This window comes from Phascolarctos cinereus, unplaced genomic scaffold, assembly GCF_003287225.1.
Source record: "Phascolarctos cinereus isolate Bilbo 61053 unplaced genomic scaffold, phaCin_HiC Scaffold_5;HRSCAF=322, whole genome shotgun sequence".
NCBI classification, from domain to species: Eukaryota; Metazoa; Chordata; class Mammalia; order Diprotodontia; family Phascolarctidae; genus Phascolarctos; species Phascolarctos cinereus.
The window spans coordinates 79,958,312-79,971,098 of record NW_027555958.1 but is presented as its reverse complement, the minus strand read 5'-3'; the positions used below and the strand labels follow the sequence as shown (position 1 = coordinate 79,971,098).

The 12,787-nt window shown below is 35.4% G+C and overlaps 1 protein-coding gene across 1 annotated transcript in view; it reads right to left on the bottom strand.

The window, feature by feature from the left end:
• Positions 1–12,787, bottom strand: part of WDR27 (WD repeat domain 27) — a 223,416-nt gene that overhangs the window by 193,864 nt on the left and 16,765 nt on the right. The window contains exons 9-13 of the mRNA XM_078155033.1: positions 9,913–10,016; positions 9,573–9,640; positions 9,064–9,182; positions 8,508–8,590; positions 158–236 (exon numbers count right to left, since the gene is read on the bottom strand). Coding sequence (XP_078011159.1) covers positions 158–236; positions 8,508–8,590; positions 9,064–9,182; positions 9,573–9,640; positions 9,913–10,016 — 453 coding nt within the window. The remainder of the gene's footprint in view (positions 1–157; positions 237–8,507; positions 8,591–9,063; positions 9,183–9,572; positions 9,641–9,912; positions 10,017–12,787) is intronic.

Here is a 12,787-nt window from a genome sequence, read left to right as displayed (position 1 = left end):
CTTTCATTGGATTTATTCAAGACAGTTTCATATCTATTGTAACACAAGTAACAAGTATCAGTGACAAAACTGGAATCCACGTTACTTAACATTGTCTCTCTAATTAGTTAAAAAGATTTAATATTTCAGTGAATTGACTCAAAGAATTCCCACTTACTGTGGTGCAGATGCATAACCGGATGATATAACTTTATCGTGGAAAACCAGTGGTTGGTCTTTTATGGTGCTCTTCACAGCTATATTAAAATAATTGAAAAGGATCATTCAAATGTTGGGAATATTATAATCTCATTATGAAAATGATATAGTGCAGTTAGAATAAAAAACTGCCAAATGAGGGGAGGGAATCTTTGTACCAAATATCTCTGATGAAATCAAAGGTCAATGCCTATAGCTATTTCTAATAACAACATGATATTCAGGATATACGAGCAGCTGCATGGTGCAGTGGATAGAGCTCCAAGCCTAGAATCAGGAAGACCTGAGTTCAAATTTGGCCTTAGACTCTTACTAGCTGTGTGACCCTGGGGACGTCTTTTAGCCCTCTTTGCCTCAGTTTCCTCATCTATAAAATTAGTTGTAGAAGGAAATGGCAAATCACTCCAGTATCTTTGCTAAGAAAACACCAAATGAGGTCAAGAAGAGTTGGACACAACTAAAACAACTTAACAACAAATTCAGGATATATAAGGAATTGACACAAATATATGAGACCAAGATTCATTGTCTAATAAATAATTGGTCAAAGGATATGAATGATTTTCAGGGGAAAAAGTGCCAATTCTCTATCAAATGGATTCACTTTTTTGGTTTATTTTGTTTAGTTTTGGGAAGGAGGAGATTAAGTCGGTTGGGGGAATTATTGAGGAAAACGTTTCAGAGGCAAGAGCATTATCAGGAAATCTCTATGGTATAAAACCAATGGTTATCAATAAAAAATTTAGAAAACAAAAATTACTTTTATAATAATAAATAAAGCTAAGAATGTCTTTAATATCATATGAACACTTATGAAGTCAATGTATGAAAGTTAAGTGAAAGCAATACTATGGTAAAAGTCTTTGCATAACCAATTTCAGCAATAAAATATATATTTTTATTCCTTTATTAATTACATGTTTCATTCATATTGCCTTCAGTGTGTTTTTGTAAAGATACGGATACAATTTTTGTGGTTCATGGCATGACTAAGTCAGGCACATTCATTTGTTTTCCATATGAACTTTTTCAAAACAAAAAAGTCCTTAGCAATACATATTTTAACAATCACAAAAGCCAATCCTGGGAAATGAACCACCAGCTGGCTACAGAGAAACTATTATCTTTGTAATAAAATTCAGTATTTACATGCATACTATCACATCAGCATTTTTTCTAAGGCACATAAACACCGTAATTTATGTGAAAATGCAGTACATGTCTTTGGCTGAAAAAAAGAAAAGAAAATGCAGTACATAGCATAGTATGCTATTTTACTAAATGAGATGCCCCCTATGGGGAAAAATTGAAATGTTTCCATCTATAAGTTGCAATTGAAATACCACATAGAGATGGAAGAGTAAAGATATCACAAAATACAAATAATAACAGCTAAAGATCTAATGTATCAAATATTATCATACATTTGCATATGTATTTGCATGTATGCGTATACACACTCTATCAGTTAGAGAATCCAACAAGAAAAAATTTGACCCATTATGATTTGTTAGGAAAACTAAACCCTTCACAGTGCAAGAACAAAATATAAGGAGGATAATTTGATGTCTCGTAATTGACAATATATATAATTAATGCTTATTAATAATAATTCTTGTTGAGACACAATCTGATGTTCTGGCGAAGTATCATTCACCTATTTGTTATTCAAGTTAACTCCAAATCTTGTTTAATATTTGGTATACACAACTTTTTCACATCTAGTTAATAAAAATAAAATATTAATCACATATCTTGATGGATCAATGATTTCATTAGTATGGTTATCCTCTCAACCAGTACAAATCCAAACTCCTCCAAGTTTTGATATTATACAATTTTTTGCCTATGTCTTTCCATTAATCCCGGAATTGCATTGAAACCATTCTTCAGTTCTATCAATATCTCATGGATAACAAAGCAATGTTCTTAATATTTTTTTACATGACTAGTCCACCACTTTCTGTGCTGAATGATGCTACTTTTTTATGCTACTTTTTACATGTACATCAACATTGGCTGTGGCCTACTTAGGAAACATCCTGCATTTTTCCATAGCAATTTGGATCACCTGAAAATTTTATTCCTCTCAGATTGCAACTGATGATGTTCCATGATTCAAAGCCACATAGCAGGAGAATAATGGTTTATAATATAAACTGAGAACAAATTCAAGCTATTAGAGTAAAAAAAAGTGAAAGAGACCCAGGCTCTTCACACAAGCAACTAAAAACAACAAACATGGAAGTGGGAGTTGGAAAACATAAAAGCAAAACACCAAAGGGGAAGAGAAACAGCTATCACACACATAACACACACACACACACACACACACACACACACACACACACACACACCACTCAAACACACACACACACACACACACACACACACACACGCACAGGAAGATGGAAAATGGAAACTAACCTAAATTTAAAATGCACAAAACTACAAAAATGCCAATATATTTTAAATGCTCTGGAGAAACTGAATCAGCTAAAGTACTAGCAAAGGAGATTTTAGAAAAGAAAACAGGAAAGATATCCTAAGACATCCTCATAAGGACTAATGGCACATTCAAAGAAATTAAACAAGAATTGTCTATCTTAATAAAACAAGCCCCAATAAGACTTTGAAGTAAAATAAGAGCAGCAACAATAACAATGATAATGATAATAATAATAATAATAATAATAATAATAATAATAAAAGAGGTAAAAGGCAGTTCTCTTTGAACTTCAACCTCCCAAAACTTATTCTCGATCCGCAATGCAAATTTCCACTCACTCCACACTTCCTTGCTTTCCCAAGTATCACCCTTGCTTTTGCCTCACTTCTCCCTCTTCACAATCGGTAAAACTTTAATCAGCCAGCTCAAGTTTATGCTGGCTTTTAGTTTTTTGTCTCCTTGTCCAATCATGGCTTATCCCTTTCCAAGCTTCAACACCAGATTAATCCCACTGCCTGTTTTCTTGGCTTCTACCCATGGGTTGTTCAACACCATTGAAGGAAGTCACTTAACCTTGTAGATTAAGTCCACTATAAATTCATATTATTCATTCTGAACCAGGCACTCACTTCCGCCCTTCAATATTTTATTCTTTCCTGATTGACTCTTGGTCAAACTCCCCACAGCTACTTGTCTAAACTTTTTCCTCTGTTCTCAAGTCACCTATGCCACCGTTCACTCCCCTCATTCTCCACTGAAAAAACTGAAGCCATTCATTGAGAGCTCCTTATTATCCTCAATTCCACATTTCAAATAACCTCAGCACCACCCCCCATCCTCTCCTTTGTTTCAATCTCAGATGATAAGTGGCCCTTCTTACCAATACCAATACCTCTACTTGTGCTCGTGATTCCATCCCTTCCAATCTTGCCTCTTTGATCATCTCTCTCTCTCCCTAATTGTCAACCTTTCATTATGCACTGACTCTTTCCCTGCTACCTTCAAACATGATCACATCTCACTAAACCTTTAAAAAAAACCTTTAAAAATAAAGTCAATACATCATTGACTGTTCTTAAGCTATGATCTTCTTAAGCTATCATTTTATATCTCTCCATCCTTTTTCACCACCAAACTTCAGGGAAAATCTATCTATACCTATTAACTCTACCTTCTCACCTTCCACCCACACTTGGCAATCCAGTTTCCATTACCACCATTAGGCTGAAACTGCACTCTCAGAGGTCACTAACACCTTCTTGGATTTGACGATCTAATGGGCTTCTCATATTTCTCATACTTCTCAAACTCTCTGTAGGACTTGTCACTGTTGATCACTACCTTCCAAATTCTCTCTTCTCCCTGGGTTTCTTGTGACATTATACTATAGTGTTTCTCTTCCTATACATAGAAAACTAGCCTTTCTCAGGCTTCTTTGCAAAAGTTATCATCTATGGAGCTGCCTCCTATAAATGTGTAACTAAGATTCAATCCTGGGCCCTGTCTTCTCTCCATATACACTGTTTCATGGTTGTCTCATCAACACCCATGAATTCAACTATCATACTTATGGAGGGTTCCCAACCCTCCATAGCTAACTACATCGTTGTAGTTATTGCTTACATTGTTTTCCTGGTTCTGTTTTCTTCTCCTTGCAAGAATTTATATAAATTATCCCAAGCTTCCCTAATAAATATCATAAATACCCATTTATATACCACAATTGGTCTAATCATCCTCTAATCAATGGGAATCTATTTTGTTTCCAGTTCTCTGTTATTACAAAAAATTCTATCATGAATGATGTATATGGGATTCGTCTTTCATTGTCATCATCTTTGTAACATGTCTCGTAATAAACAGGGTCTCTAGAGCAAAGGGTATAGACATTTTAATCACTTTCTTAGTATAATTCCAAATTGCTTTCCAGAATTCACAGCTCCACCAACAATGTGCCAGTCTTTCTATATCTCTTTCCTTGACTTTTTACTCTCTATCATACTCCATAGCCAATTATAGGAGCAGTGACAACTAGCTTTAGGCTTTTCATGGGCAAAGATGAAATATGGTCTCTCCAGAGAGAGCTTTTCAGATGAAATTAGAATATCTTTTCCCAGTACGGTCCTCACGTGAGGTGCTGCTGCTAGCAGCTGATATAAGGCTTACTTAGCTCTCTAACAGAACTGAAGTAAAATAATATAAGCCAGCACCCATACACTCATTTGGCCTCCTACCTGGACCGTGAGATAATTATTAGTTCTCATTTTGAGAGTTCCCAAGTATTTAGACCTAAAGGGCAGCACTGCACTAAGAAGACCACCCACTTTGAATTAATTGGACTATGAGACAGAAACAGTATCCTGAAGTGAGGGCCTATTCCGTTTTTATCTTTGTGTCCTCAGTGCCTAGAATAGTGCCTTTCATACAGGAATGCAGATCCTCAGGTTGGATGTGGAATGGAATTATAAGCAGGGAAGAGGAGTATCAAAGTACATGAATATGTTTTTTAAGAAAGAAAGGAGCTGCACTCAAAGCCACTGAAGTATAGTGTGACCAATAAACCAATTGCATTTGAAAAAGGTATTATTGGAAATAGATTGAACAATGGAATGGATTAGGTATACAACAATCAGAAGGAAATGAACAAGGTAGCATAGTGTTCTTACAGCCAGGTGATGCAGTGGATAAAGTGCTGGTCTGATGTCAGGAAGACTCATCTTCCTGATTTCAAATCTGGCCTCAGACACTTCCTAGCTGTATGACCCTGGGCAAATCACTTAATCCTTAACCTTGTTTGCCTCAGTTTCCTCATCTACAAAATGAGATGGAGAAGGAAATGTGGCAAACCACTCTAGTATCTTTGCCAAGAACACCCCCAATGGGGTCACAAAAAGTTGGACAAGTCTGAAACAACTGAAAGCCATAATGTTTAGTAAACCCAAAGACCCAAGTCAATGGGCTATGGACTCACTATTCATAGCAATCAGATTATCAAAGATAACATAAAAAGGAAAAAGGACAATTATGGGAAGGCCTTCAGGAAAACAGGCATAGTAATGCACGATTGGTGGAGTTGTAAACTGGTCCAGCCATCCTGGAAAATATTTTGAATCTTTGCCTCAAAAGTTAATGAACAGTTACCTTCTGACTCCGTAATATCACTATAAGGCCTACACTCCAAGGAGGCTAAAGATAGAGAAAAGAATTCATATGTACAAAATTATTTACAGCAGCAATTTTTGCAGTGGGAACTGAAAATTAAAGGCATACCCATCTAATTGGGAATGACTAAACAAATTATGGTAAATGTAATGGAATACTATTGTGCCATAAAAATAATAAAATGGATGATTGTAGAGAAATATGGTGGATCTGTATGAAGTGACACAGAGTAAAGGGAGCAGAATCAGAACAATTTATAATAACTATTGTAATAAAAAGGAAGAAGAAGGAGGAGGAGGAGGAGGAGGAAGAAGAAATAGGAAGAAGAAGGAAGAAATAGGAAGAAGGAGGAGGAGGAAGAAATAGGAAGAAGAAGGAGGAGGAGAAGGAGGAGGAGGAGGAGCAGGAGGAGGAAATAGGAGGAAGAAGAAGAAGGAGGAGGAGGAGGAGCAGGAGGAGAAGAAGGAGGAGGAAGAAATAGGAGGGAGAAGAAGAAGGAGGAGGAGGAGGAGGAAGAAGGAAGAAATAGGAAGAGGAAGAAGAAGAAGAAGAAGAAGAAGAAGAAGGAGGAGGAGAGAGAGGAGGAGGAGGAGGAAGGAAGAAATAGGAAGAAGAAGAAGAAGAAGGGAAGAAGAAGAAATAGGAAGAAGAAGGAGAAGAAGAAGACCCACCTACTGACAGAGGGGTAAAGGACTAAATATGCAGAATGATACATATATTTTTGGACATGGCCAATGTGAGAATTTGTTTTGTTATTCTCTTTAATTTCAGGGATGGGGGCTGGGGAGAAGGAGGAGTGGAGAGTATGTGAAGGAGAGATGATAAATTCTTGTTAATTTTAAAATGATATTTTGAAAAGAAAAAAATAATGTACACACAGTTCCAAGATTATGGTATACAGCTAAATAAGCACCTGTCAAATTAAGTCATCAATTTGAGCACTTTAAAGAACTATATGTGAAGAATGATCTAGGCCAATGATTCAGCAGCAGAAAGAGGATATCCAGCATAATTTGATATGGGAAATTGTGGCATTTTCAATTATCTATAACTACTCACCACTGTAAACCTCCATCTCTTTAAGACCAACATTCTTTAAATTATACTATTTGCCTACAAACCATGCAATAGTATCTCAGAAAAATTAAAATTATAAGTAACTCAAAAGGAATAAATAGAAAGAAACACAGTGGGCCAAAAAGACAACATGTTACCATTAATGATTTGTATGAAGTGACCTAGAAGTCACTATCAAAAATATTATTGATGAGAAAATAAAGTGGGCTGATCAAGAAGAAAGACTGAGGGACAACAGATGGTCTGTTCATTTCTATTGAAGGCAACACCACCCTTCCAGTCATCCAGGTCCTCGACCTCAGATTCACTCTTGACTCTTTATTCTCTCTCTCTTTATAATCAGCTGCCATGTCCTAACAAGTCTACTACCACAACATATGTCACCCCCATCTCCATCTCCATTTCTCTACTCACACAGCCATCATCCTAGTTCAGATCTTCACTAAATCATTCCTGGAGTATTGAAATAGCTTCCTAAATAGCCTCCTTTCCTCTGCTCTCTCCCCTCTCCAAACCATTATTCACACAGCTGCCAAAATGATCTTTCTAAACTACAGGTCAGACCATGCCACTCCCTGGCTCAAAAACCTTCAATGGCTGCCTATTGCTTCTTGAATAAAATAAAAACTTCTCAATTTAGCACCTTTGAAATCTTCCTCCAGCCTACTTTTTAATATTTATTTAATACTTCTCTCCCTCATATGTTGAATGATCTAACCAAATTGACTTACCTGCTGTTTGCCAAACTTAGCATTCTATCTCCTCCTTCCAAGGCTTTGCATCACATGTCATGCTTGCCTGGAATATTTTCTCTACTCATTTCCATCTCGTAATATCCTTAGTTTCCTTTAAAACTCAACTCAACTGGCAGCTTCTACGAGAAGCCTCATAGATGTTAATGTTCTCTCCTTCAATACTTTCTGTTGTTTATCTGTGTAAATGGTATATCTCCCACCCACTCAAGAACAGGTAAGGTCCTTTCAAGGAAGGAGACTATTTTTTGTTTCCTCTCTGAATCCCCAAAACTGACTACAATGTATTAAACATAGAAGGTGCTGATAAATGTTTACTAATTGAATGAATGACCCATCTTACACTCTTACACTATGATAATAAAGAAGAAAAAAGTTTCCACTAGGAAGACCCTCTGTAATAGATTTATAGGGAAAAGAACAAGAATCACCAACGGCGAGGAAATATGAGGGGCTATGATCTGTACTGATTGCAGGAGCATTTATTCCTTACAAAATCATAAATCTTTCCAGTTTTTTTAAAAGGTAAGTAATGAATAAAAGATTTAATCTTGTCTTTGAAAATATGACATTTGTATTAAATTTTTTAAAAACCCTAGTGGCTGCAAAGTTCCCAAACGGGTTGAACCAGATTAAAATGTAATTAGTTGATATTTAACAAAATAAATAAAAACACAATGAAACATTTAAAAAAGAAAACATTAAATTTGTGAGTTGACTAAGAAATCTAACATTAAATATATATAATATAAATATATTGTGTATCTTTGTTAATTAAGAGAATACTCTGATTTAACATTTTAATTTTATAGAGAACCATTAGAGCATAAATTTTCCATTCCAGAGAATCAAGAAGTATTTATACTAACCAGACTTCTTTTGACTAGCCAAATTTGCATTTTTCTTCTTAAAAGTTTTAATATACAGTGGAGAGGTTGCCAGGAGACAGGAACTAAAAACAAATTTTAAATATGAAATACAAAAGTAGCGACTAATAAAATAAAGATAAATTTAAATAAATAGATATTGAGTACCACCTACATGCAAATCATTCAGAATAGTTACAAATGGCTAGTCCTTATAGTATATAGCTGTGATTTCAAAAATAGGACAAGACTGGCCTCAGCCTGATATTCCCAAGTCATGTTTATTACGTATTTTCAATAATAATTACTGTTCTCCTCTGAAATATATCTGTATGTATGTATGTGCATACATACATACATACATACATTATTTTAAATTAAACTGTGTAGTTTAGGAAGCTACAAAACAATTCAGTGTTCTGGATGAGAATTTATCTCTGTAATAATATAGCAAAATGTCACAGTTGGTAAAGTTCACTTGCATTTTTTATGAGAAACAAGAATTTAAAAGCCTGTCATTTGAGATGCACCCACTGAGTGTGCGTTGTTTGGAAAGTACCTGGCAATAACAGAAAGAGTTTCTTTCACATCATGACACTGTGATAGCATGAGTGCGAAAAGACTGATTTCCAACACAGCAATTTGATTTCCAAACATAGAGGTCAGCAAACAGAAAACCTGAAGGAGCAAAATCAGGAAATCAGAGTCACTGACAAACACAAAGTGTAGTGATACGTATATACTTACTACCATAAACATGACAACAAACAGAGGCACAGTCACCCAATTCAACTCAACAAACATTCAGTAAGTACCAAATGGCCATTACAAATTATCTAGATTAACTCTCCTATTTTATAGTTAAGGAAACTGAGTAGTAGGGAGTTAAGTCACTGGCACAACATTACATGTTAATTATTTATATCAATAACTTGCAAGTCACTAATTATTTAACCTTTAAACTGTCAGATAATTCTACCTTCTTTTAAAAAGTTCAAATTAAAGGTAACTGATGAAGTAAGCTATTAAAATATTGGTAGAAATGCCATTAAATGCTTCTTCACTCACCTTATGATTAACAGCCTTGTTCATTATTGCACATGAGCCAGCAACTTTAATGCTGAGGTTACTGAAATCTTAATTTGAAAAAAAAAAAGTGAAATTTACAAACAATGGAGGATTTTTTTTGGTCATTTTTTAAGATTAATACAGAATAAATAAGTTATCTCTAATAAGCTGAATAGAGGAGAGACCTTAATTTCAAAATACATAGATCTGCATGCTTCATACAGTAAATTATAATGAAGAAGGATATTTTCTATAAGAAAAAATATACCTTCTACTCATATCAGATCAAAAAAAAAGTATTCAAATTATCAAGCAAATTTAAGATGCCTTATGACCTTACCTTTAAAATGTAAAACAGATTCTAATTCCAAGTTGTCCAAGTTAATTATGAATAAACCAGTAGAGCTTCCTATCCACAAGCATCTGGTGTTGGCAGCAGGGAAGCTAATTTCAAAGTAAAATTTTTAAAAATAGGACCTGTAGACTTTGTAGCATAATGTTTAGGAGACTTAAAAACTTCCTGTATTCATATATTTCCCCCTTAAGCCATGATTAATTATTTCCTTTGGGTATTCAGATTACAATGTTATAGTCAACCAACCCTACATCATCTAAAGTAATGTAGGGAAGTAGTGGTGCTGGTAATAAAAAATAATCACAAATAATCCCAAGGTCATTTGTATTTGTTTTTGGAATTAATTCAATCTTTTCTTCAGCAGATTTGCCTTTCTAATTATATTTTGCTATTAAAATTGCTTTATATTTCTTTTCATACACTAGGTAATAGATGAGGAAAGGCAACTCAGGAAGGCCTACCATCTGGTCCCCAGACAATTCCATCACATTATTAAATGGGTATTTCCCCTAACGCTTAAAAAAAAAAAGGTAGTCGTATATGCGGTAATAAAGCAAAAGAGCAAACATTCAGTTTATCTGTCTTGTCTTCTTAATATTATAATAAGGTAGTAAGTACAAATCAAAACTAGTAGCACAGAGCCAACTAAATACACCTGGGATACTCTACTGGGGACCTCTTGCCATACTGACATTGAACCACTCACAACTATTGAGTCTGTCTGGCTAGCCAGTGCTAAATTGCAATACTGTCTAAATCAGGGTTGGGGAACCTGCGGCCTCAAGACCACATGTGGCCCTTTAGGACCACCAGTGTGGCCCTTTGACTGAATCCAAACTTCACGGAACAAATTTAGGCCACATGTGGCTTCACAGGTCCCCCACGCCTGGTCAAACCCTGTCTCTCCATCTTCTCCACATAAAGTGTATGAATTACTTTATCAAAAGCTTTGGTAAAATCTAAGTTAAACTATACCCACGACATTCATCTTATTTACTAGTTTAATAATCCTGTCAAATAAGGAGGTGAGGTTACTCTAGCATGGGTTGCTTTTGAAGTCAGGCTGACTCTTTGCTATTGCTGCTTTCTTTTCTAGACAATTATCTCCATAATGATCTATTCTAGAATTTTCTCAAGAATCAGAGTGAAACTCAGTATCTATAGTTTATAGGCGCTGTTGTCTCTCCTTTCTTGAAATTCAATACTACACGACATTTTACTTTCTCCAATTTAGTGGTGCCTCTCCCATTTTCCATGACCTTTCAAATAATACATTGCTCAGTCACAAGTTCCATTCTACCAAGTTTCAGTGATACTTATGAAGTTACATTTGCCTGCCTGTGTCATGACCTCTGATCTCTCTTCTTTGTTGCCTAAATGTTGGGCATTGGCAGATATGGTCATTTGAGGCCATTGGTTTTGTGTCACTACTATTTCCTTTCTTGGATTTTTGTCTCCTTCAAACTCATGGGATTTTTAATTGCTATTCATGTTCCTTTTCTTTTTTTATGCTACTCTCTATAGTATTAAGCTTAAGAGATATACATGATCAATCTTTTCCAGTCCCCATTCTTTTAAGTTTAAAGCACATATGATTATATTTGCAAGAGACCTAGCAAACGTATATTGTACCAACCTTTGTTACTCCATCTCTGGCCAATAATCTGTCATCTCTATAATTAAAGATATGGTCCAAAAGTCCAAATGCCATTCTCAGACATCACTTTCTTAGGTCAGTTGTTTACTTCTAAATTTTTTTTTTCTCTTCCACTTACCACTCCTCCATTGGACATCAATAGGGAAAACACAATATGCACCTATATAATCTTCAGTTTCTTGTCTAACACTTTATAATCATTGGCAATATTTTTCTAAGTTTCTTCTGGCAGTATCATTTGTGCCCACATCAATCATATGAATCAGAAGTAGGAAGTTGTCATCTGTTTTGACAAGTCTTCAGAGGTTCTCTGTTATATCTCAGATACATGCTCCAAGAAGATAATAGACCTCTCTTTGTTCTTATCAGCTCAACAAATAACTGCCTCAATTCTCATCAAGTAATTAACAATTAACTAGTACTCTTCTGTTCTTCCTCCTGCCCTTATTTGGTGTCCTTTCACCTGGCAGCTTCTGTGGCTCTATTATCTCCTTCTTTGGAGGACAAACAACTTCTTCTTCTCCTCAGACCATCCAACCCTCTCATTCTTCAGGAAGAGCCTCAAGTCTGTTTTTGAGCTTTTATCGTACAGCTGATTTTTCTCCTCTTTATAACATTAGTTCTCTCTGCAATATTCTGACAAGGGTCAAGTGTCCTCTCTACTACCTTAGATTACTTTCTTTTTTTCTCATTGAAGCCTCATGTCACTTTCCTTTAGGAATACTTTCCCTAGCACAGGTGTCTGGACAGCTGTTTGCAAATCCCTTTACTTTCTCCTCCAGGAGGGAGATCACCCTAAGTAAAAGTTACTAGCCTGTGAAATAAATATAAACCCCAGCCTTGATAAAAGTCATTGAACAATTTTTTCAACTCTCCACAATGGTTGAAACTTTCAGTTAAGCCTCAATTCTAAGCACTAAGTTAAAACTTTTAAGGTAAAATATCGTCTCTTAATAACTTGACAACCTCACTCAATTCTTGATATATGTCAATATAAGTCTTAGAGAGACTAGTTAATTCTTCCTAGCCACTATGGCTACAACTCAGGTACCTGCTACAAACTAATTGTCATAATTTTTTTTTATGAATGGCAACAAAACTTGAAACAACATGGAAAACGTAGGCATGGAAGTCATGTAGAAAAGTTCTTGATGGCATGGATAGCAGAATGTGTATCCCATATACTACTAAACATTTTTAAAT